The sequence below is a fragment of the Nelumbo nucifera genome, chromosome 4 (genome assembly GCF_055504915.1).
Source record: "Nelumbo nucifera cultivar China Antique chromosome 4, China Antique-T2T, whole genome shotgun sequence".
NCBI lineage: Eukaryota > Viridiplantae > Streptophyta > Magnoliopsida > Proteales > Nelumbonaceae > Nelumbo > Nelumbo nucifera.
Window position 1 is genome coordinate 609,377 of NC_142652.1, and position 25,712 is coordinate 635,088.

The 25,712-nt window shown below is 39.4% G+C and overlaps 1 protein-coding gene across 4 annotated transcripts in view; it reads left to right on the plus strand.

Annotated features, from left to right (window-relative positions):
- Positions 1-25,712, plus strand: part of LOC104591940 (ARM repeat superfamily protein) — a 123,143-nt gene that overhangs the window by 54,943 nt on the left and 42,488 nt on the right. For all 4 annotated transcript variants that reach the window (XR_016085523.1, XR_016085522.1, XM_010251100.3 and 1 more), the window contains exons 12-15: positions 2,596-2,676; positions 17,513-17,626; positions 17,813-17,892; positions 18,001-18,136. Coding sequence is in view for 2 of the 4 variants with exons in the window: in XM_010251100.3 (XP_010249402.1) it covers positions 2,596-2,676; positions 17,513-17,626; positions 17,813-17,892; positions 18,001-18,136 (411 nt within the window). In the remaining 2 variants the exon portion in view is untranslated. The remainder of the gene's footprint in view (positions 1-2,595; positions 2,677-17,512; positions 17,627-17,812; positions 17,893-18,000; positions 18,137-25,712) is intronic.

The following is a 25,712-nucleotide window of genomic DNA, read 5'->3' on the forward strand; positions in this document are numbered from 1 at the left end:
AGAAAGGGTTAGTGTGCAAATTGGATCTTGAAAAGGCATATGACCTGGTGGATTGGTCATCCCTACTGGAAGTCCTAGAGTCTTTTGGATTTGGGCAAAAGTGGTGCAAGTGGGTGAAAGGATGTATTAGGACTTGCCACTATTCCATTTTAGTGAACGGTAGGGTGGTAGATCATTTCTTGACTACTAGGGGCATTAGGCAAGGAGACTCCCTTTCTCCTTTCCTTTTTACCCTAATTGCTGAAGTCCTAGGAAAGCTCATTGAGAGGGCAGATTCTAGAAATTTGGTGAAAGGCTGGAGGGTAGGGAGGAACAGGGTTCCAGTAACACATCTACAGTTTGCTGATGACAATTTTTTTCTGTGGTGGGGACAAGGTAAGTTGGGTTAGTAATTTAAAGCAAGTGATCTATGTGTTTGAACAGGTGACTGATCTTAAAGTGAATTTTGATAAAAGCTGTGTGATTGGCATTAATTTGAGTGAAAGTGAGGTGGAGGATAGAGCCCGAATAATGGGTTGTGAGATTGCTCAATGGCCATTGATCTATTTGGGGCTACCACTAGGGGATAACCCAAGCAAGAAGAGTTTCTGGAACCTGGTGATTGATAGATTCACTAAAAGGTTAGCATCTTGGAAGAAAAATTATCTATCTATGGGAGATAGGATAACTTTGATTAGGTCAACATTGGCCAATTTGCCTGTTTACTTTTTGTCGGTGTTTAAAATGCCTGAGGGAGTATGTGGGATTTTGGAGAAGTTAATGAGAGATTTCTTATGGGAACCAGGAGAGGAGAAAAGGGATCATAAAGTCAGGTGGGATATAGTTACCAAAACCAAAAGTGATGGTGGGCTTGCTTTAGGTAATTTGTAGAAAAAGAATGAAGCTCTGTTGGGGAAATGGCTTTGGAGACTGACTTTGGAGAGGGATAAATTATGGGCTCAAGTTGTCTTAAGTATTCATGGGCAAGCGACGTATGGCTGGGACTCGGGAGTATTAGCTAGGGCTACGAGAGCTTCCCCTTGGAAATCCATTCATGCCATACTATCTTCTTTCCTTCCTTTAATCAGGTATGACCTGTGCTCTGGTAACCTCGTGAAATTTTGGGATCATGTTTGGGTGGGAAGCACTCCGTTGAAAGAGCTATTCCCTTCTTTGTATTCTTTATCACGTTTTAAAAGTGAGCCAATCACCACTTTTTTGACCACTTCTAATTCAACTATTGACTGGAACTTGTATTTTACAAGGGCCCTTACGGACTCTGAACTGAACATTATTTCTGACCTGCTAAAAATCCTAGATGAGGTGGATATTGACCCCTCTAGGAGGGACAGTAGGATTTGGGTCCCTTCTCCTTCGGGTGTCTTCTCATGTTCCTCTTTCTTCAAAGAACTGGCTCATTCCTCACCTGTTTTTGGACTCCTTTTACCAGTTTTGGAAGTTTGGGGTAGAACAATTCCTCCCAGAATTAGTGCTTTTTGTTGGGAAGCTTTCCTTGAAAAGTGTAACACTTGTGACCTACTTCAAAGAAAAAGGCTTAATTGGTGTTTATCCCTACATTGGTGCATCCTTTGTAAGAAGAATGGTGAGAATTGTTATCACTTACTGGTTTCCTGTCCATTTGTTTCAGAGATCTGGTGTTGGTTTTTCTATCTTTTTGGTTGCAGGTGGACCCCCCCTTCAAATGTACAAAGCCTATTCCATTCTACTACTGTTAGGGGGCTGAAGAAGAGAGGGAAATTTCTGTGGAGATGTGTAAGAGCAGCTGTATGTTGGACAGTCTAGGAGGAAAGGAATCAACGGACCTTTCATGGGAAAGAAAGAAATAAGAGTGTAATCATTGAACTAATTTCTGTAAAGGTGGTTCATCAGGAAGTGGAAAGAAGTGGCTTGGTCAGCTCCAAGGAAGATTTCACCTAACCTAGTTTGGTGCCCTCCAGCTTCGGGGTTCACTAAACTAAACTTTGATGGCAGTAGCGAAGGAATCCCGGCCCATCGGGTATAGGGGGAGCTTTCAGGTATGGTGAAGGTCGAATTATTGCATTGTATTCTGGTTCTATTGGATGGGGGGACTCTCTTAGAGCTGAAATATTGGCTGTTTTGGAAGGGTTAAAAAGAGCTTAAGAGTTAAATATCCGAAAACTGATAGTGGAAGGTGATTCTAAGTTGGCTATAAACTGGCTAATGAAAGATGATTCTAGTTTGTGGAAGTTTCTAAATGAGAAGAAGAAAGTTAGACATCTCACTCAAAACATGGAAGTCAAGTTTCAATGGACTAAGAGGTGTGCCACTTCCTTGGCAGATTCATTGGCCAAACAAGGGGTGGGAAGAGTCAATTTTTTTCTGGGCAATATTGTAATCTGAACTGTATTCTTGGGAGGGTTAAGAGTTTTTACCCTCCTTTTGTATCTTTCTTTATTAATATCTATTAATAAAAGTCTTTGTTATTTATCCAAAAAAAAAATACTAAAGCATATTTACATTGTATTCTTAACTCCATCAATTCATAAGTATGCATATTACATTTGCAAATTTATGTGGAAGTTTCTGAAACATTTTATATTCTTATTTTTCTTTTTAATTTTTATTTCATTGCAGCTTTTGTGTGGTGGATGGGTATCTGCAGATATATCAATTCCTTGGAAAGAGGTTGAAACTAACATGTTTTCCCTTAATGTGGTGAGAGCAGTATCTGAAGTGCATAGTTATTTAAGTTTACTCATATCCTGTAGCCTTCATAAAATTGGCATTCTCTTATTCAGTAATTTTGATATCTATTGGAGAACTGCTTCGATCATATGTTCTAAACTCCTATTTATGTTTATATGCCTTTAGCTTTAAACTCCTTTATTCTCAGCTAGTAGGGATGTGCACCTGCTACGGAAATCTTGTTTATTGTGTTTCTGTTTATTCCTATTATGTTTTCTTGAAATTCATTGTTGTCACAACTTTCCAAAGATATCAAGACAGGAGTTGTTAATTGGCACCTAAAAGGCCCACAACTTGAACTTGTTTGAGGTTTTCTATTTTTTTTTTTTGGTTGTGATTAATGTTGTGGCTCTCAAGATTTACAGTTTATGTAGTTGGTAATATTACAAAATTCTAAAGCTAAGATAGCAGACTTTCAGCTTGAGACAGGATTGGTATCAATATTGAATTGGTTCCACCTAACAGATTAGTTAGGTCAAAATATTGCATGTATTGTGACTCTTGGAGCCGATTATAGGGGGGCGACAATGATGGATCAACATTCAGACTCCCACCTGGGGAAGTATATTAAAGACAACAAGGAGAGTGGTGTTGGTCCTGACTCTGGAACGATTCTCAAGGTGCAAAGTAATGAGACAAAGGATAATGTCTCGGGATGCATGACTTTTTAGATGCTAGTAGATAGGGAGGTCACAATTGGTAAAAGTTTGGGTTTGTTTTTCGGGGCAGTGAGGAGTTTGCTAGGAGGGCCTTTGAGGAGTTCGAGAGAAAAAAGGGAAGAGAATCTGAATAAAAAAGCACTGGGGAGAGGAGGAAAGGCTTGGAACGAGGATTCTTCAGATCAGGAGGATGAGATCGTGGAGGAAGACTAAGCCTGGTGCCAGGCATTTCAAGGCTTTTTTGTTCTTTGTTCGAGTCTACTTGTCAAGTTTTGTTGGTTTGCAACAAGGTCTTTCTTTAAAATCCCCTTCACCCTCTCAACTTCTATATATTCCTATCCGATAATAGTTGGGCTTGAAGAACTCATGGACCCATGCAGATCCTCACCAATCCTAAACCATGTCAAGAGGAACCACCACAATACCCAACCTCCTAAACTCTAACATCTTATGAGCAACCCCACTCATGGACCCATACCCCAAATGACCCAAATCATCATGCTTATATCCAAAAATTACCATTAGAGCTCTTGAGCATGTCCATATATCTAGCATTAAAAAACCCAATAATCTCACCTAGGTTTGCCCCCCCTCATCTTTCTCGGACCTCCTATCCTCAAAAGCTCAATTGTCTTCACTTATAGTGATTGCACAACCAATCTGTCTGAAAGAATAAAACTACCCACTTATTTTCCACATGCCCTCCCATTAATCTAGAACCCTTCTGGTTTTTGACAGATGAATCAGGTCCTGTCTGGGTTAGAGTCAATGGAGGAAGCAAAGAAGCCCTTTTTAACTCATGCCTGATAATGCTCAAGGTAAAAGCACCACAACTAATATTTACTTGATTCAAATGGTTTCTCTAAATAAGCAGCCATCTCCACACATCGTCCACTCCTTCAACTACAACCTTGAGAACAAACACAACCTCATTCACTACCACATCAAAATTTTTTTGGGGTCCCTGACATCATCCTTTCCCAAATGAAAGAAAGGCCATAATCCGATGTTGGTTTCAGTTTTCTAAGGTCTTTGGAGGGGCCGACAACATACACACCTAACCTTTGGCATTTTTTGCACAAAGTGGATGCTCTCAAACTCTGAACCCACATTCTCACACTTGTTGCCCAAGTTTTTACCATTAAAATAAGCATTGGCCTCTTCCTTACTCAAATAAGCAAGCACAAAATTCTAAATTTCTCTAAGTTAGATTTTGCTCATCATCTTGATAAATCCTCCCAAAGCATTTCCGAGAAAGTGTTTCTGCACCATGCACTCAACTAGACCTCATAGATCCTAACCTACCACCTTGCAAAACCCTTAGGAATTGGAATAGATCCCATGGAAGAACTCCAACTCTCCAAATGGTGTCACCTATTAAAACTCCTATGATCCCTGTTAAGGACCTCCACAATTTCTGATTCCAGTAAGATGATGAAAAGGAAGCTTCCCTCACGAAGCCTCCTTACAAAAGTATTCCAAGAGCACCACTGCCCAATTGAGACCAGCTCCTCTACCATCTTGGGCTCAGAATGGCAATGAATGAAGAACCCAATCAAACACCAAGAAAGGAAGATCCCAATCAAAGCAAATCCATCCTCAAATATTACCTAGTTTAACCAAGTTGATCCCTCCATGATTAATTTAATCCATTTTTTATTTCATCACTGCATTTGGTTCTCCTAAACCCAAATAAACCTGTCAAACTATTTTCAATTTTTTTTGAAGGATAAAAAGTAAGTTTCATTAAAATGGAAAAAGAATGATAGCAGGAAGGTTTTAATATATCACCTGAAAGAGGAACACAACCAATGGACCAACAAACAGACACCAAGACCGTTAACAAAACCGAATAAGCAACCACACCACTATATAGGAGGAAGGCTAGAATGAGGGTTTCATTTTCTTGACAAGCATTTCTGAGTGAGGGTAGTTAAGATGGAAGCAATCAAAATGCAGTATTCAAGCAGCCATCCAACCCAACCCGTTTCACATTGGTTTGTGCCTCAGCTGGTGGATCTAGGGGAGGAAAGTGGGGGTCGAAGCCCAAAGGATTGTTGTCTTTTAGGTCGAAATGTGCTTCATATCTATAGATAGCTGGTGATTGAGGGAAAATGGAGAGGATTGCCTAGGTGACTTTATTAACAAGGAAGTGATTATTTATTGAACCTATAGGATGTTCCTCTGACAGAGGTGGAGACAATGAGGATCTTGAGGTGGAGAGAAGAGATAGATTGAAGAATAGTGAAGAGGTTGTGGATATAGGAATTGTGTGAACATTCAAGTTGATTGAGAGGATGCTGCCATGGGTGTGAACATTTAGTGGTTGTGGATATAGGAATAGTGAAGAGGTTGTGGATATAGGAATGGTGTGAACATTTAGTGGTTGCTCATGAAGTACGAGTGGCCAAACTAATGGACTTGTTTTTCTTAGGAAAGGAGGATGCTGCCATGGGTTCCTTTAGATGTTTTGAAGTGGAAGGGGCAAGGGCAAACTTAAGCATGATGGATTTTCCAGTTGGGAGTTCATTGTATAAGGGTGGTTGTGGACTAAGATTGAAGAACTGAACAGGGAAGGTGTAGACCTTGATGAGTTTGGTTCCAAATACAAATAGGGGTCAGAAAAAATAGCCGGATGGTAGAGGCAAGGGAGGTAGGGTGAAAAATAATAGGCCTTCTATTGCATGCTATCTGTTGAGAAATCATTTAGACAGTTTTAATGTGTTATTCTTAATTTATTATTCACATATTGCTGTTGGTTACTACTTTGTTCTTAATATATGGGTGCATAGTTTTCAAGGCGCCAAGGCGAGGCTAGGCGACAGTGGGGCGCCTTGTCGCCTAGGTGAGCGCCGCCTAGGTGAGCGCCGCCTAGGTGATGGGTTTTTTTATGTAGAAAACATAGATCCTAGGGTAGTTCCCTAGGTACCATAACCATATTTTCTTAAGAAATATTCATAATTTTCATAAGAAAAGTAGAGAGTTCATGTTAAAGTATAGAAAATCAACATATTCATGAGAAGAAAAAGAAGAAGGAAAAGAAACTTAAAAAAATATAGGGGCTGAACCCTTATTTTTGTTATTGGAAAAGAAGAAAAGAAAATGTGTAGTAGTAGTAGAAAATGTGTTGATTAGACAATATTTTAAGTTCTTCCTTATTGGTTCAGGTTTTAAAGTCTTTGGGGGTTCAATACAGAATTTAGCAATGTTTATATTGATTAAACCCTAACAAATTAGAAAATAATAAAAAGAAATGAATATTTTAGTTTAATAGTGCCTATTTTATAATTATAATGTCAAAAAATAAAGAATAAAAAATTATTTTATAATACATAGTACAAAATTGTTTGGCGATTAGGCGAGGCGAGCCTCAAACGGCACCTTGTCGCCTAGGCGTTGCCTTGACAACTATGTATGGGTGGCCAGGGTACTATGGTAATTTTACCTAGTTTTATTTTCATAAATATAAGAGAGGGGCAACAAAACAACTTGTTTCTCCCCTTCCAATTTTTTATTTTCCTTATTTTCTTTTTTTTTTTTCTCTTTTCTCTTATTCCACTTTTTTTCTTTTTCATTATTTTTCTGAGTTCCTACAAGATAAGTTAGGTTTAGAGCAATGGTCCAACCTGCCTTGGTGATTCTCATGTTTGAGGATCAGTCGACTGCATGGATATTGTAAGTCAAATCATGTTGTTCTATGATTGTTTGGGCCATTACTAGTCTTGTTTCATGCTTTATTTGTCTCCATTCAACTATCCAATTTAAGATTTGAGTATTGTGACCTGGCCAAGAATTGTAGATCTAGTTTTATTTCATGTAAATAAAGAAGGATTTCCCCTTTTGAAATTGTGCATACTAATGTTTCGGGTCTTGTTTTGCTCCTGCCATTAGGGGATATAAGTATTTCTTGTTATTTGGTGATGCTTTTCTTTATTCTCTTTGATATATTTTATGCATTTCTGTGATAATTGTTTTTTTTTTTTTTTTTTTTTTTTTTTCTTTCATTAGATGATCCTTACTTATCTTGATACTTGTTAAGGTGTTTAGATTAAATAATGCAAAAGAATACTTTGAGAGATCTTTTTCTTCATATTTGCTTGAGCAGGGGGTTTATCATTAGAGTACTTGTTCTTATAGACCTCAGAAAAATGAAGGTGCTAAGAGTAAGTATAGGCATAACTAGGAGGTGACTAGGAGCATTATCTTTAGTTCTCAACTTCTCATGTTCCTATAGGGTCTGGTTCAGGACTTGGCCTACATAGTTTTTTGATTGGTTTGGGACCAGGATCACTCTCATAGTAGAAAGTGCAAAAAGGTGATCTGATTTAAAAACTGTATAGAAAAGAAAAGAAACAGATTGTGCAGAGAAGAGAAGAGAAAGGTTGAAGAGAATGAGGAGAAGCCAAAACAAAATTAGGTCTGGCCGCCCATTTCATTGTCCTATATACTCAAAATAAAAAAGGAATACAATGACAAGTATACCCTTAGTAGTCGACCACTACTAAAACATAAGAACATAATTAACATTATAAGTAAAACAAAAGATAAAATAATGGGCCTTGGGCCTAATAACTCTAACTAAACATTATAAATAAAAAACAAAGGATGTTATTAGCCCAATCTGAACCCCTCAAGTTGGGAATAGATGCCACACATTACCAACTTGCGTAGGTCATGCTCAAGCTTGTTTCTTGCAACACCTTTTGTGAGAACATCAGCTAGTTGTAGGTTATATGCAACATATGGTAAGCACACTTCTCCTGATGTCACATTTTCCCTTATAAAGTGTCTATCCACTTCTATATGCTTAGTCCTATCATGCGGAACCAGGTTGTGGGCAATGTTGATTGCTACTTGATTGTCACAGTATAGCACCATAGGTTCTTCTTCCTCGATTCAAATCTCTCCTAACATGGATCAGACCCAGAGGAGCTCTAAAACACCATGTGCCATGGCTCTGTATTCAGCTTCTGCACTTGACCTTGCTACAACCGATTGTTTCTTATTCTTCCAATAAACTAGATTACCTCCAACAAGAGTGCAAACTCCTGATTTAGATCTGCCATCTAGGCATCCTACCCAATTAGCATCTGTGTAAAAACTTCAAATATCCATGGTCAGCAAACAATATGCCTCTACCTGGGTGTCCTTTCAAATAGGCAAGTATCCTATCAATAGCCTCCCAATGCTGAACTCATGGGGCATGCGTGTATTGACTTACCACACTCACTGCATGAGAGATATATAGTCGTGTCATGCATAAGTATAGCAACCGGCCCACCAATCTCTGATATCTCCCAACATCCTTCAATGGCTCAGTTGGAAATTACACATATAGTAATTCATATAATGCAAGAAAATAAGAAAAGAGAGGAAGAGAAAGAAGAAGAAAGAAGTTTCAGCAATAGGTTGTGGATGAAGAAAAGAAGGAAAGAGAGAAAAGAAGAATTCGAACCTCTCTCTCTAGCCCCCTTTCATCACTTTTATTAAATATCTAAGTCTGAGTACAATTACTTGGATGCCCTTAATGGTCCATTCTCACTACACTTCCCCTCAAGCTGAGCATAGATGCCAATCATGCTCATCTGCACGATACTTGATAGTGAAAACCCACTTGCACCCAACAGGTTCCTTCCCAGATGGAAAGTCAATATTATACCAGGTATTGTTTTTATGAAGGGCTTCTATTTCAGTACTCATAGCATCCCTCCAATCTGGTGTGGCTAAGGCTTCTGAAACCGACTTTGGGATGGATTGAGAAGAAATGGAGGCTAGAAAGGCATAGTAGGATGGGGACAACAAGCTGTAGGAAAGGTGTTTGGAAATACAATGAGTTGTACATTTCCTCTTACCTTTTCTCAAAGCAATGGGTAGGTCAAGGTCTAGAAACGAGGGTGCTGGTAGAGGAGGTGATGGACATGTCCTCTCTTCATTAATCGGGAGTGGATGAGACTCAACTGGAGGTGTGGGATCAACCTGTGTTTGCCTTAGCTTTTGCCACTAGTACCACCTCTTGAGAATAGGATGAGTGGAAACAACTGGAGGACTAGCAGGAGGGGGAGGAGCAGGAGTGGAAGACCTCAAAGGAGAGGATCCCTCCACGGGAATGGGGTAACTGTGGAGCAGTGCTTTAAAACGCGGAGGTGTGATGCGAGGCGTTCACTACCCGGAGGCGTGAGGCATAGTTCGGAACGTGAGAGGCATAATCCTCCCGAGCACAGGGAGGCGTAAGCCTCAAGTATGTATTTTTTTTTATAATTATAGTGGGTAACAAAAAGTAGATATTTTAAGCATAAAAACATATATGACACTAAAATGACTTAATTTCAATCAGTATTTGAGTTCTAAATCTCAAGTTTTCAACTCCAACTAACAATATAACATAGTGAAAATGTGAAATATAATTCTTGATTCAAGTATGCAACATAGATCACAAAAAAACAAAACTCTAAGGACTGAAACTCAATCAAAAGGCTCTAAATCATCTTCTTCTAGAATAACAAAGGCATCATCATCTGCTTCAAGAGTTGCATCCACATTATATGGTTCATTTCTCCCTATTTCATCATCTTCATCCTCATCAATCAAATTTAGTTCAACACTCTTGCCTTTTCTTGTCCCTACAAATAAAATCCAATTGCAATTATCACCTCACTCAATAATCCTCAACTAGAAAATTAATTGGACCACTAGAAGAATAGAATCAATATTCACTAATTATTACTTACTTTGAGATTCAATAGCTTGAGCCTTTTGGTTTCTACGATCAAATGTCTTGTTGCCACCAGCACTTGAGCCCCTCTTTCTTCCACTTAATCCTTCTTTGTTGGTAGGGGTTGTTGGCTCTACTAAATTTGTATCTGCATCTTCAACCACCTCAACTACGACAATTTCAAGGCCCAAAGAGTCATTATCCACCCAAGATGGATTAGTTGGAAGAACTACATCCTCAATTACATTAATCCATTCATCCTCCTCCTCCACATGTTGTGTCAAAATGGGATCAATACTTGCACTTGCCCTCCTCTTCATGTTTCTTTCCCTCAACTTCATATTATACATCACAAAAACTAAAGCGTTTAACCTTTGTTCCTCCAATTTGTTTCTCTTTTTTGTTCGTATCTAGTACAAAGACAAAATATATATTATTAAAGACATTGACAAAACACAACTATTACATAAAAACCTAAAAAGTAAATAAGAAAATAAATAATAACCTGCTCGAAGGTGCTCTAGTTTCTTTCACAACCAGAAGCACTACATGTAAGACTCAAAGCTCGAATAGAAAATTTTGTTAAGTTTGGTGTTTGGGTTCCAAACCACACCCACCAATCAGTTACAAAAATATCATTTAACAAGACATTAGTAACACCTTAAAATATCCAAATAAAGAATTATGCATAGTTGCATACTGATTTTCAAACAAATAAACCACTTACCAGGAGATCGCCTCTTCCTCGTATCAATTGCCATGTCACAACCAAAATCTCCTAGTGCTTTATCATATATATGCAACTGGCAATCTGCTAGGGACGCTCATGCCTATCAGGAATCATCCTTTTCATGCATTCAAATAATCCCTATCTTACTTCACGATCATTTGAAAATTTTGGCTCATAGCATAGCTGTGGGTTTAAATGATAGCCTATTGCATGAAGAGGGACATGAAGTTCAGGGGTCCATCTTTCATCAATCTTATTCCGAATAAGCATATATTTTCTCTTTATCCCACCACAGGCAAATGCAATTTGCTCCTTTGCTGAATCCACCATTTCATATAAATAAGGCATTGAGGGTCTTACTTCATAATCAACTTCTCTCAACATTGCAACAATTGGCAAAGTGGTCTTTACACAAAATGCCACCTGAGGCCAAAATCTGCTATCAAACATTATAGTTTGTTTTGCCTTGACACCCTCAGGATGTTTACTCCAATGGCTCCCATTCCACTTTTCAGAAGCAAACATTGATTGAAGAGGTTGCTTCTGTTTATAAATGCTTTGCAATGTCAAGTAAGCAGTGGCAAACCGAGTAATTGTTGGACGTAAAAGCTCCTGGTTTTTTGTGAAACTCCTCATCAAGTTTAAAACCCATCCATGGCGGTAAATAAATTTTGTGATCTGCTTTGCCTTCTCAATTGTTTCATTAAAAACTTTCATCTTCCCAATGGACTCTTAACATTAAATCTGTACAATGTGCAACACAAGGAGTCCAATACAATTTTGTCCTCTTTTCCATTAACTTTTTTTCCAGCAAGCACATAACTTGAATGATTATCTGTGATTACTTGAACCACATTATCCTCTCCTACTTCCTCAACAACATCATCAAGATATTTAAAAAGAAGCTCACCATCTTTAATTGAATCGGATGCACCAATAGATTTCAAAAACGTTGTCCCACTTGGACTATTAACAAGAAAATTGATAATGGACCTATTTTTTCCATCAGTCCATCCATCAGACATAATCGTGCAACCATGGTCCTTCCATGGTTTTCTATACTCCATCAATTTATCTATATTCTCCACTTCTTTCAAGATCGTAGTGCGAAGATCATGCATGGATGGAGGTTTATAACCTGGACCGAAATTTGCAATTGCCTCACACATACTCTTGAAATAAGGACTATTTGCTAAATTAAAAGACAATGCATTGGCATAAAAGCATCTTCCAATAGCCCTATCAACATCTTTTTTTTAATCTTTTTTCCATTGTAAATTTAAAGTCTATTGGCATGGCTCAGATGAAACAAATTGATCCATTGGGCCTGCTGGTCGTGGTGAAAATGATTATGGAGTGACTGGAATCCCACTTCCACTCTGGCTTCCACTTCCACTTCCCACAACAGACTTCTCAAGTCTAGGATTAGGAGCCATACAACTTCCATGTGGAGAAGTCATAGGTGTACGATTAAACCTCCCAACACTAGCCACAAAATCAGACTTCTTTTTCTCCACTTCAAATTCGGTAAGTGCATTTTGACATCTTAATTTTACCTCTTTAGGGCATTGTTTGCACTCACCCATTCCATGTTTGGTACAAGCCAAATGATGTTTTAATCAGTTTATGCCTCCTGTGCACAGTTTACTAGAAAGTGTACAATAAATATAACATTTTTTCCTCTCCTCTTCTTTAACATATTCCCAAGCAAAATCCTTTCTAGACATTCTAGGTTCTTGATGAAATAGGGATCAAAGAAATGATCAAAATATCAAATTGCAGCACCTAATTAAATGATCAAAATCCTTTCCCCATAAGCCCCTCCCACCGCGATTCTCTTCTCCGTGGGAGCAGGTATAAGAGAGAGAAGAGGCTTTTGCTCCCTCCAGAGGCCTCCTTGTGTTACTTCTTGGGTAAAAAATGAAGAGTCCTACTACAATCAGGACTCTTCTCCTTTCTCCAGTTCTTCTTGATTTTGGTGATAAACCCTAGACCTGCTACAAGGGGTTGTAGATCCACCAAAAAAATCCAAAAACTGGGATTTCTTGAAGTCCTCAATCAGCTCTTTAACTCATCATGTAGTCGGCTGATCTAGGCTGCATGATGGAACAGTTCAAGAAAGCCTTAAAGATGTTCTGATGCCAAGTAGTAAGTGCAAAAAACTGATCTGATTTAAAAATTGTATAGAAAAGAAAAGAAAAGATTGTGCAGAAAAGAGAAGAAGAGAAAGGTTGAGGAGAATGTGGAGAAGCCAAAACAGAATTAGGTCTGGCCACCCGTTCCATTGTCTTATATATTAAAAATAAAAAAAAAGGGATACAATGGCAAGTATACCCTTAGTAAGTCAGCCACTACTAAAACATAAGAACATACTCTCAACTAAACATAAAGCAATGGGCCTTGGGCCCAATAACTCTAACTAAACATTATAAATAAAAGAAAAGATAAACTAATGGGCCTTGGGCCTAATAACTCTAACTAAACATTATAAATAAAAAAACAAATGATGTTATCAGCCCAATCTCAACACTCATAAACCTTTATAAACTTTAATCATACCAAATAACCAAATATCATCCCAAAATTCCATCTAGTACTCTAGAATCTATGATTTATGAGTTGGCTTCACATGTTAGATTCCTGTCCTTTTGTGCAATATCTACTCCAAACCAGTGTTTTAAAAAGGCGTGGGAGGCGTATGCCTGGAAGCACGCCTCCAGGCGAGGCGCTTCCAAAATGCCCTGAGGCGTATGCTAGAGGTGCTGACACCTCATGCGCTTTTTTCCTGAGGCGTCCTAGAGGCGTACGCCTCATGCGGCTCATGCACATCTGATATAAAAAGACAAAAAAAAAAGAAAGGAAAGGAAAGGAAAAGAAAGGGAAGGGAAAGAAAAAGAAAGAGAGGGAAAAAAGAGAAAAGGGAAGGGAAGAAAAGATAAGGGGAAAGAAAGTGGTTTGCTCCCCCGCCTTTCAACTAATGTTATGCATCTTTATTCTTCTTAATATAAAAGATTTTTATTAAAAATAAAGAAAAAATGAGATCCCCCTTCCTCTTCATCCTCCTCCCCTCCTCCTAACCCCCCTCCTCTTAAGGAGGATTACGCCTCCCTGTGTTTGGGAGGCTTACGCCTTTTGCATTCTGAACTACGCCTCACGCATCTAGGCAGTGGAACGCCTCGCGTCACGCCTCCGCGCTTTAAAATATTGCTCCAAACCATACTAAACGTGGTTGCCTCTTGCATCTATCTAGGATAAATCTACATATAAAATTTTCATTGAAAATTTTCACCTATTTTCCCTGATTTGGTTTAGGAACAGATCTACAATTGTCGTCTAAAAACTGTCGTCTCGTAGATGATGAAGCAGCAATAAGTCCCCAAACCCTGAAAAAGTCTTCGACATTAAAAGCTGAAAACAGCTTCAAGCTTTTTACCTAATGTGCCACCCTCAATGTTATTGTTTCAACTAAAGCTTCCTTGCATTTTTCTTTACTTTCAAATATTCTATCGTTTCTTTCCTCCCAAATGGTCCACAGTATTGCTTCTCTAGTACACCTCCAAAGAATCCTTCCCCTCCTTGTCTTACCACTGATACCATTAGGGTTGAATAAACCTTCCACCCTGTCAGGAGAGGAGCACCTGCACCCAAAAAGGGAAGTAAACCAATTCCAAATAAAACTGACAAAAGGGCAAGATATTAGAAGGTGGAAAGCAGTCTCACCAAATAAAACTGATCTGCTTAGTTCTCATTTTATCATTTCTAGTCTTGTCATTCTTTGTCTTAACATCCTTCTCTTGTTTACATTAATTTCTGAAATAACTGTCTTATACAATTCACTTCTTATTCTCCTTGGTTTATGCTGTCAAATAGTGGTACACCTCTCCACTTAAACTACCTTGCCCTAACTCTGTGTGCAGCATCATCTTTAATTTCTCCCTCATCATGGATGGCTGGTAATGATGGTTATGGTTGGTTGATTCAAAGTATTTGAAGTGATTAGTTTGGGGTTTCTCTCTTTCTTGGATTGAGCCACCTTACTTCCTAGGATATACTTTGTCATTGTAGAGATCTTTAATTTCATCGTCGGCAGTCAAACTTTTTTTTTGAAGAGTAAAAAGGAAAATCTTATTAAAAACAAAGAGGATCTGAATACAAGCAACAGCCAGGGTGACAATATAGCACCCACTCAGAACAAAATGACAGAACATCAAAGAACACAAAATACAGAGACAACATAAAAAAAAAAAAATCTCCCTAGCCAAAAGCAACTAATTCATCTCATCCAAACACATCATCTTGCCTGTCTGCTTCCTCATCCCACTCCTTTCCATCTCTCCCTGCTATTTCAAACTCTCTTCCTTCTTTACTCCTTTCAAATGCTTCAAATTCCCTTCTAGCAAACTCCCCTCCTCCCCCCAAAAAAAACATACCTAAGCCCTTGCCAGCCCTAACATCTCTTTCAGCCAACTTTTCAATCTCCATTTTCCCCTTCTCCTTTGCACTGATTGGATGAAACTCATTTATGTTCTTATCAAAGTCTTTACCACCTTTGTCCATCTTTTCCTCTGCCCCTGATGCTGCCTCCACTCCCCCTCCTTTGACACTTGCAGTTCAACCTCCCGTTCCTTTTCAGCCTTCTTCAAACCTTTGAACTTTGTCCCTCTCTTCTTCTATACTATCTTGAATTTGTTTGTAGGGCTAGCACCAATCAGGCCAACCTTTAATCTTGTAGACTTTAGAACATGAACAATACGGAACTTACTTCGGTCTTTGAAACCTTAACTCAACCACCTGATCCTCTTGACTTGTCTTCCTTGTTAAAGAGGGTTGGTGTAAGCCTATTCCTCCCCGGGTTGGGAGTTTTTGTTGGGAAACTGCTCTGGAAAGAATCAACACAAGTGATCTACTTCAAAGAAAGAGACCTAAGACTTGCTTATCTTATCCCTGCATAGATTTATATTCTGCAAAGCTGATGGGGAACTGGTTACCACCTATTAGTATCCTGCCATTATGCTTAAAGTATTTTGGATTGGGACTTTTCCCTTTTCGGGTGTAGGTGGAATACCCCACTGCATAAGGGCTGTTGTTTTCTAGTCTTTGTGGGGAGAAAGAAACTCAAGAATTTTCTCAGAAAATGAGAGAAGCACTGAAAACATAATAGAGCTAATGCACATAATGGTGGCACAATGGCTGAAATCTTTGGATTTATTCACAGATTTTACCTTGGATGACTTGCTGAGAAGCTGGGAAGAGATAACAAGTTCTGCCCAGGTTAAAAGGGTTCTAAGTCCTTCTTGGATCCCTTCCCCCACTGACTTTATAAACTGAACTTTGATGACAGTAGTTTAGGGAACCTAGGGCAGTCTGGTATTGGGGGAGTTTTCAGGAATGAGGATTGGAATGTATCAGGCATTTTCTCAGGCCCAATTGACGAAGGTGACCCTCTCTAAGGGCTGAGATCTCTGTGGCCTTGGAAGGAATCCAAAAAGCAAAAGAAATGAATATAAGGAGGCTTGTAATTGGAGGTAACTCAAAGGTGGTAGTAGGATGGTTAAAAGAAGACAAGACTGGAATTTGGAGTTGTAGCAGTGAAAGGAAAAAATTTCAAGTAGCTGGCTAAGGACATTGAGATAAAGTACATTTTTAATTCTGTCTTCTGATTTTCTTTTGGGGGCTCCATCCTCTTTTTTGGTTAGTTAAGACAGTTTATCTCCCCTTTTCGTACTTAAAATTTCTTAATGATTAATGAAAGTTACTTGTTATTGATAAAAAAAATCCTTCTTCGACCTATTTCAACCCCAACCCTACCGACAGGAACTTCCATCTTTAGGGTTATCCTCTATGGCAACTATATCAACCACATAGTTGATATGAGTAGTAATTTAGTGTCCTTGATAAAAAGAGTATGATTAGCTTTTGATTATGTGAAACAACTTGCTAATAACACCCCTAAAACATTTTAAACCAGGTTCTTGGGGAATATCTCAACCCATATTTGGGTTTATTCGGATGAAACGACCCTTGTATAGTTTGTATTTGCAATTGAGTCAAATGGTTTCTTGTTAATCCACCCCATGAGTATGAGTGTAGCCTTTTGCAGCTGATCTGATTTACGTCCTTCAAATGGATCTATCAGCCTTATACTTTATAGTAAAGACCCATTTACATGAATAGGATCTTTTTTTTTTCTTTTTCCTTTTTCTTTTAATTTTTTGGAAGACGAACTGGTTCCAAGTATGATTCTTCAGTAAAGCAATCATCTGATCTCATAGTTTTCTTCCACTTGGTGAGAGACAGCTTCTGCAACCTGGTTAGGAATAAAAAGGGGAGTGGAAGAAAGAAAAGCATGATATAATGGGGATAGCTGCTTGTAGAAAAGGAGTTTAGAGATGAAATATACTAGAGTATGCTTTACAGAGTAAGATGCACATGGTATGACTTAAAATTGTGATACAATGGGTTTGGACCTTCACTATAGGTGGTTAATCCTTATCACAATTTACCCCGTAGTTGTTTTGGAAGGTTCAGTGGTACTCCTTAGCTGAAATACCTGATACAATTCTTTCTGGATTGACAACTCTTAGTGTTTGTAAACTTGAGTCTTATAATCTTGTTGGAGATATACTCAGAAAAAGAGATTGATATCTTTTTTGACAATTCATATATTCATCAATGCTTAGAGGTTTGCTATTTTACACATTTCAGGTTGCAGAAATAATTCTACAGGATGGTCATCCATTTGACCTTTCTGTGATTATGCGTCTGGTGACAATTCTGTCAAGTAGAGCACGCAATGAGCTCAAGGGATTCATGTGCTTTGTATGTTGGATATATTCCTTTAAACTTTTTATGTTTCAAACTTGTTCTCATTTGTCATTTCAAAGTTCAGTTGTATTTTAGTTAGATAATGTAATGCATTCTAAAGATGAATATTTCACTTTGACTTGGTTTGTTCCTTTTGTTTCTAATTAATTGAACCTTGCTTTTGGTTATTTTTTGTTCTAGGTTTACAGATCCGTTGCTGAAGTTCTTGGTTCATATTCAAAGTTGATATCTTCTTTTCAGTTTAATGCAAGACCCTTGCTGTAAGAAAATCTTTACTCCTTGTCTAGTTGATATGTTTCATGATTTGCTACTGGCAGATTATTTATCTATTGTCAGGTATTTATTCTTCACTAATTTGCTACTGGCAGATTATTTTTTGCTGCTGGAATTGCAGAACCAATTTCCTCAAGTGCTTGTGCTTCATCTTTACGTAAGCTCTGTGAAGATGCTTCAGCAGTGATTCATGAACCTTCAGATTTGGAAATTTTGATCTGGATAGGAGAGGTGAAAATATGAATACTATAGATTTCGACTACTGTCAGGTCATTAGGTTTATTAAAGATTTCGATTCCATACTCTGCTAAAAACATGAATAGTGTCGATGTCATTATTCTGGAATTTCTGAATGTGGTTTTCCTATAGCTTATCCCGAATAATTGGGATAAGTTGGTTTCAGGACTAGCCAAATGGTAAATATTCTGTTATTTCTAATTTATATATTTGTTCTTTTGAACCATTCTCATAGAACATGAAAGACAGTAATTATTTTGAAATAAAAATTTTAAGGGGCCATTACTTGGTGTAATTCTAAAATCTAGGGCTGGCAAGCATGAGAGCACAGGTTTGAGTATGAGAGGTGGCTACCTGGTGCAAAACATATAAAAGAAAAGGCCAAAGATTGGGGCTTACCAGTTTACCCAAGATCCCAGATAGCTGGGAGCAACATTGGGTAACATACTTTTTTCATAGGAGAGGTGACTTCTTATAACTGATGTAGGAATTTACTTTATCTAATTTTTGCCTAAGAGAGTTATTCCAAAATGACTAGGCCGCCTAAGGGCATCCACTTTTTGCATAAAGAGAGAATACCAAAATGATTACAGATTACACTGCAAGGATTTTGATTCTGCTAAAATTGGTAGAAGTGGCCATGTAGAAGGCTGGAGGTTATCAGGGTGAGGCTAACTATATTTGCTGCAATTAATTGCTTCTTTTGGGATTTTATTTTGTTTACTTAGCTTGAGTTGCGTGTCTTATATGTGTTTTTTATACTTTCCTTTGTTATTTAACTAGCTTTGAGTTTACTATTAAAATGATTCACCATCCTAGGACATCCTTGTGGAATTATGTAATTCTAGTTTCTATTCATTCTTCATTTGAAAGTTTGGTTATTTTGTTTTCAATAGTTTTTTATCACTTTTTCATGAGAAGGTTGTATTCCTAGTTTCATGCATCCATGTATATGATGAATTCCATCTTCTCAAAGCCATGGTTATATTATTAACTGCCAAGTATGACCCCTTGGGTTTAAAGATTCTGACCTTGAAGGACCTAAAATCTTCTAACAGGGTATATGTGATTCCTGATATATTCGGGTTGAATATCCAACCTTGATCATATCTTTTTTATGGTGTCATTGGTTCTTTTGTGTTCTTGCCAAATGCAGCCAATCAAATTTTTAATGTTCTTTGCTTTGAATGCATACTTCAATAGAAAAGGAAAAAGAGAGACATTGTATAAGATGCTGCCTGAGATTTTGTTTTTTTTTTTATTTTGATGCAATCCTCATGCTTACACAGATGAATATGGTCCTAGACTATTTTGGCTAGAATAGATCTGCAATCCTTAAAGGTGGTTACAGAGTTCACTCATTAGTCATAATAAAGTTTCACTCTTTCTTGTTGCCTTTTATTAATTGGTGAGTGGGGAATGGTTGGAGGTGGAGGTGGGAGGATGAATGGGTGGAGATGGGGAAGTTGTGTGATTTATGTCCAAGGCTAGTTTGAGTAGGAAAAATGTAACAATGTCATAATGTTTTGAGGTTCAGCATGGGAAGGTGGTGTGATGTTCCATTTTTAGAAGACCTTCATTAGATTTGGAAGTTGAACTATGTCTGAGTTTGCTGGCTAGGTTGCAAGAGGTGGAGGTTAATTTTGAGGGTCCTAATGTGAGGTGGTGGAAGGAATGTAGAAATAGGAAGTTCACAGTGAAATCCTACTAAAAGCTTTGGCAGAAAGACAGGTTGAAAGAGATTCTTTTAGTGTTTTTTGGGGTAACCCAATTCCTCCAATAGTAGAAGCTTTTGGTTGGTTGGTGGCAATTGATAGCATTCTTATCCAGGCACCACGAACAGTTAAAAAGGATAGGGTACTGCATGGCGAGTAGATATGTTGAATTAGATATTGAAAGCATTATGTGTCTGTTGGTGGTTTGCGACTTCACAAGTTTTGTTTGGGGCTTCTTTTTCCAGCTGTTTAGGGAGGAGCTTTGGTCACCTCAGGTTCCTAAAGATGTCTTTGACCTGTGGCCATCTCTCAGAGGCAGCAAGAAAGCAAAGATTCGTTGGAGTTGCATACCATTTGCAGTCTGTTGGAAAGTTTGTAAAAAGATTTAACAGGTGGATCTTTGATGGGAAACAATAGTCTAAGGAGAAGTTGTTTGGGATAGTTGGTGCAAAACTGCTTGGTTTTGTTCTGATGATTCCTGATTTTGAAGGAATTAAAAGAGAAGAGTTTAGAGCTGATTTCTGGAAGACGTATGAAATGCAGTAGCAGTTGTTTTCTTGTTGTAATTGTTTGTGTTAGTTTGCAGATGGTTGCTTTATTTGTATTGGGCGAAGCCCCAACACCTGTTTAAATTTGTAATCTTTTTCTTTATTAATAAAATTTTCTTTATTATTGATCTTCAAAAAAAAAAGAAAAGATTTCTCATTGGAGTCATATATTGGCTATAGGAGGTAGATCTCTTCAGAGACATCTTGTTTGATTCTTTTCCATGAATGGTACTCCATAGCTAAGTGTTGGCCTATGAGGAGTGCGACTGCATTGCCTTGGTTCCGTCTGCCTGTAGATATGGTTAAATTTAGTTATGGGAGTGTACAGGGTTTTGAACTCCCCTGAAAACCCTTTGAAATGATAGCCAACCGCAGAGAGTACTCGCTACTTTCTTTTCAATCCTGTCTATTGTTCATCTTGTTTCCAAAGTTCCTTGTTTTAGTGCTCCATAATTGCAGCAGTTTGAAACAGCTTATTACATGTTTTTGGACAATCACATTAACTTTAGAAGTTCATATCAGTCTGCTGCAAATGGTTTTGATGTACTTTGGCACAACTACAGGCATGCTAAACCTTTTTTCTCATTGTTCTTGCTCCTTAGCATATCCTTAGTAGAAAAAGAAAAAAATAATAATCTGATTTGATAACAGTGAAAAAGAAGAAAGAAGAAAAGAGTTCTTAGGTGAGAAGAGAAGAGATAGGGAGAAGCCAATAATGATCTGGTCCCTCACTCATTATCTTATATACTCATAAACAAGATTGATCACAAAGACTAATATGCCCTTAATAGGGCAGGTATTGTTCGGGTAATGTTCATAACATAAAAGCAATTCCAAAAAAAAACACATAAACTAATGGGCCTTGGGCCCAATAACACTAACTAATGGTCATAAACAAGAAAGTCATAAGAAACTGTTAAATCTCAGCATCCTTTTTGGGGATTTCCTCTTCTTTTGTTATTTTGTAATACAGTGGACTTTAGCGTTGTCAATGTTGAGAAGACATTTTGCCGTATAAGGGACTTTAGTCATTTGAATAATAAGGGTTTTATTGTTATTAATGTGCTCTAGTTTAAATTCTATTTTGAGGGCTACACCAATATTCCTCTTTTTCTGTTTTGGATAAATTAATTGATTGTATTATTCATTTCCAAGGTCTCTGGTGTCTCCAAAAAGACATCAGAGTTAGGTAAACAAGTACAGCTTACCAGCTGACATAATACAAACAGTATACAATATGTTTTACAATTTAGAAACTGACCCTGGTATACCCCAATAAAATTGTTGTCTGGTAGCTCCTGCCTTAGCTAAGCTGCCAGCTAGGGAGTTGGCTGATCTTGGCTTCAACTTGAACAAGCAATTCAAGTTGCATAACAATGCTTTGGTTTCCCTCACCCTGCCTCTAAACATCCAAGCAGTTCCTCCTGCAAATTCAGCCTTGTGATGACTATTTGGCAGTCCCTGTTTAACAGTCATGTCCAACTTTGCATGGAAATCGGCCTCAATCCCTGTGTCTACATTTCTCCCATTCTGTTGTGCTATCAATTTAATGCCTTGTATAACTGCCACGATCCCAGCTCTCCAGGAATCCCCACAGCTCACATTCCTGAGAAGCTAAGCAATAGTCTCCAATCTGAATCTCTAACCACTCCCTGAGTGATGGATCCCAGGTGGATAACCCACCATCAGGTCACCGGGCCCATACAAGTCAGGAAAGCCAGGCCCACACAGGTCGTGAAGCCCATGCAGCAGCAGCAGCAGCAGCAGCACATGCAAGGCGTTACAAACCTCCCCTGTGATTTGTTTATAACCGCAGGCCACATCATAACCATCCACATGCAGAGCTCGTAGCCATGATGAACTGATAAGTGCAAAAGCCTATAAAAGGCCTTTGGGTAGAACAGAATTGGCAGAAAAAGCATAACTACCTTATTTCCTTCTCTCTTCCTCTTCTTTCTCTCTCTCTTAATTCTGTTTCTAGAGGAAGGAGCTCCCTCGAAGAAGCTCCGTCGACTTAGTGTTCACCAATTGGTATCAGAGCACCTGATCCACCATGCCCACCACTCGCAATCAATCACAAGAAGGATCGATCGGATGGAGGGAGAACTGAGGGGTATTAAAGACGCCCTCTCTGCTGTAGTGTCTCAGCTCGAACGGGGATGTCAACTCAGCTGAGCAAGGAGGCAGACCAGGAGGGGTCGAGCAGCAGCGGCCTTCAACCGAACAGCACCTTCAACCTTCGCAGCCCCAAACTGGTGTTTCCACGTACTCAGGTGACGATCTTCCCCCTGGTTCTACCGTGCAGAGCGGTATTTTGATTTCCATGAGATTCCAGCCAGCCAGAGAGTATAGATTGCCTCCATCCATCTTGATGGAGAGGCTTGTCTCTGGTACCAATGGTACCGCTGTTCACACCCACAACTGTCCTGGCTAGACTTTGTTGAGGCCGTGCAAATACAATTTGGTCCTTCCAGCTTCGAAAATTTTGACAAAGCTTTATCTAGAGTGAAACAAACTGGCTCCATTCGAGAATATCAAGTTGAATTCAAGCGGTTAGCCATGAGAGTGCATGGATGACCGGAACATGCACTCACCGGCTGTTTTATTGGTGGCTTGAGGGAAGACATTAGGTTGGAAGTGAAAGCCTTGCAACCCCCTACTGTTTTGGCCGCTGTGAGCCTAGCCCGACTGCATGAAGACAAGTTGAACCGGGTTAGGAGGAATCCATGGCCAAGAATTCTTAGGCCAGTTCCGAAGCCCTTGACATCCAAAACTGAGTTAACCCCGGTTCGACCACACCCCTCGCCGGTCCCCACTGTGAGAAAACTCACCTGAGCTGAGATGCAGGCTCGTCGGGAAAAAGGATTGTGCTATAAATGTGAGAAGAAATTTTCTCAGGGCCATAAGCGCAAAGCCAAGCAGATGTTCCTCCTTCAAATTGTTGACAAACCGGATGAGAGTGAAGATGTGGACACCGGACCCATGGTCTCCGACCAGGCGGAAGACTCCGTCGAAGAAAACCCGGAGATTTCACTCCACACCCTGACTGGGCTCCATTCCACTGAGACCATGAGAGTGTATGGTGTACTTAAGGGTAGGGAAGTGTGCATCTTAATTGATAGTGGGAGTTCCCTTAACTTCATCACTCTAGACCTAGCTCGAAAATGGGCCTAGAGGTTCAGGCGGTGACTCCCTTTGCTGTTAAGGCAGCTAATGGATAGCATATTCCTTGTGATGGGCTATGCAGGGCCGTGGGCCTTAGAATTCAAGGCCATGTATTTAGTGTGGACTTATACCCTTTGGATTTTAGTGGGGCAGACTTAGTCCTGGGGATTCAATGGCTTAAACTACTTGGGTCGACAGTTGTGATTGGACCCTCTTGACTATGGATTTCTGGATGAATGGGAAGTAATGCCATTTGAAGGGAATTGGGCCAACCAAACCAACAGAAGATTTGGGCTGACATGTTTATCATTTACAGCTTGCACTCCAGTGCAGTGACCCTGGTTTATTTGGGATCATTGGGAGTGGAACCCACTATCTACTGTGACAATGGAACCCATACTATTACGGAGGACCCCACTTTACAACAGCTCTTAGTAGTGTATCAAGATGTCTTTGGAGAACCAAACAGCCTACCTCCCGTACATACTCATGATCACCATATCCCTATTCAGCCTGGAGCCCAACCCACCAATGTCAGGCCTTATAGATACCCACATGTTCAGCGGGCTGAAATTGACAAAATAGTAGCTGACTTGTTGTCCCAGTAGTTGATACAACTGAGCCACAGTCCCTATTCTTCTCCAGTCCTGCTCGTCAAGAAGGATGGAACATTGGCATTTTTGTGTTGATTATCGAGCCCTCAACGGCATCACTGTGAAGGATAATTCCCAATTCCATTAATAGATGAGTTATTTGATGAATTGAAGCATGACGTGTATTTTTCCAAACTAGACTTGCGATCTGGCTACCATCAACGGCTTTCAGGATCCATGATGGCCACTATGAATTTTTGGTCATGCCTTTTGGGTTGACTAATGCGCCCTCCACTTTTTAGAGCCTCATGAATGATATCTTCCAGCCCCACCTCAGGCGCTTTATCTTGGTGTTCTTTGTTGATATCTTGGTCTATAGTAGTGATTGGGCTTCTCATTTAGACATTTGGAGCCAACCCTTGGGTTTCTCCGGCGAAATCAGTTATTTGCCAAGCCCTCCAAGTGCACATTCGTCCAGACACAGATTCAGTATTTGGGACACATAATTTTGCAGGGGACTGTAATGACCAATCCCAAGAAAACTGTAGCAATGACTCAGTGGGCTCGGCCCAAGACCATTAAGAGTTTGCGGGATTTCCCGGGCCTCACCGGTTACTACAGAAGGTTCATAAAAGGCTATGCATCCCTAGCCACCCCTCTTACAGCTCTGTTGAAGAAAGAAGCCTTTACTTGGTTAGAACAAGCAGAAGTGGCATTTGAATTCCTAAAAAAGGCGATTATGACATCGCCTACCTTGGCATTACCCGACTTTACCAAGCCGTTTGTGGTGGAGTGTGAGTGTGACGCATCGGGCAGAGGGATCGGTGCAGTTTTGATGCAAGAAGGACATCTTATTGCTTATTTCAGTAAGTTCCTGTCAGCCCAGGCCCAATTAAAGTCTACTTACGACAAGGAGCTGATGGCCTTGGTGCTCTTCGTGCACAAATGGAGAGCTTACTTGTTGGGGCGAAAATTCACAGTGAGGACTGATCAGAAGAGTCTCAAACATCTGATGGAACAGAGGCTTCTTAACCTTGAACAACAGAAGTGGGCCAGCAAGTTAATGGGCTTTGATTTCACCATTAAATACAAACCTGGCCCCTCCAACAGAGTTGCTGATGCTTTATCCAAAAGAGAAGAAATGAACTCTTTGACAGCTTACAGACCTCTCCATCCCTTGCTTGATCGCATCAAGGAAGAAGCTCAACAAAATGATGAATTAAAATTGATTCAGGAGCAGTTGGTATCAGGGGTAAACCCAGTAGCAGGGCACTCCCTGGTGGGTTAAAACCTATTCTACAAAGGGTGACTGGTGACAGTGCCCAAATCTGTTTTGTTGCAGGTTGCTCAGAACTTATAAGCGCATAGCAGCCCACTTCTATTGGCGAGGAATGAAGAAGGCATTACAGGATTTTGTTGCAGGTTGCTCTGTATGCCAAACTCAGAAATATCAGGCCCAAACCCCAGTTGGGCTGCTACAGCCCCTACCCATTCCAGATCAGGTGTGGGACGAGGTAACTATGGATTTTATTATGGGACTGCCTAAGTC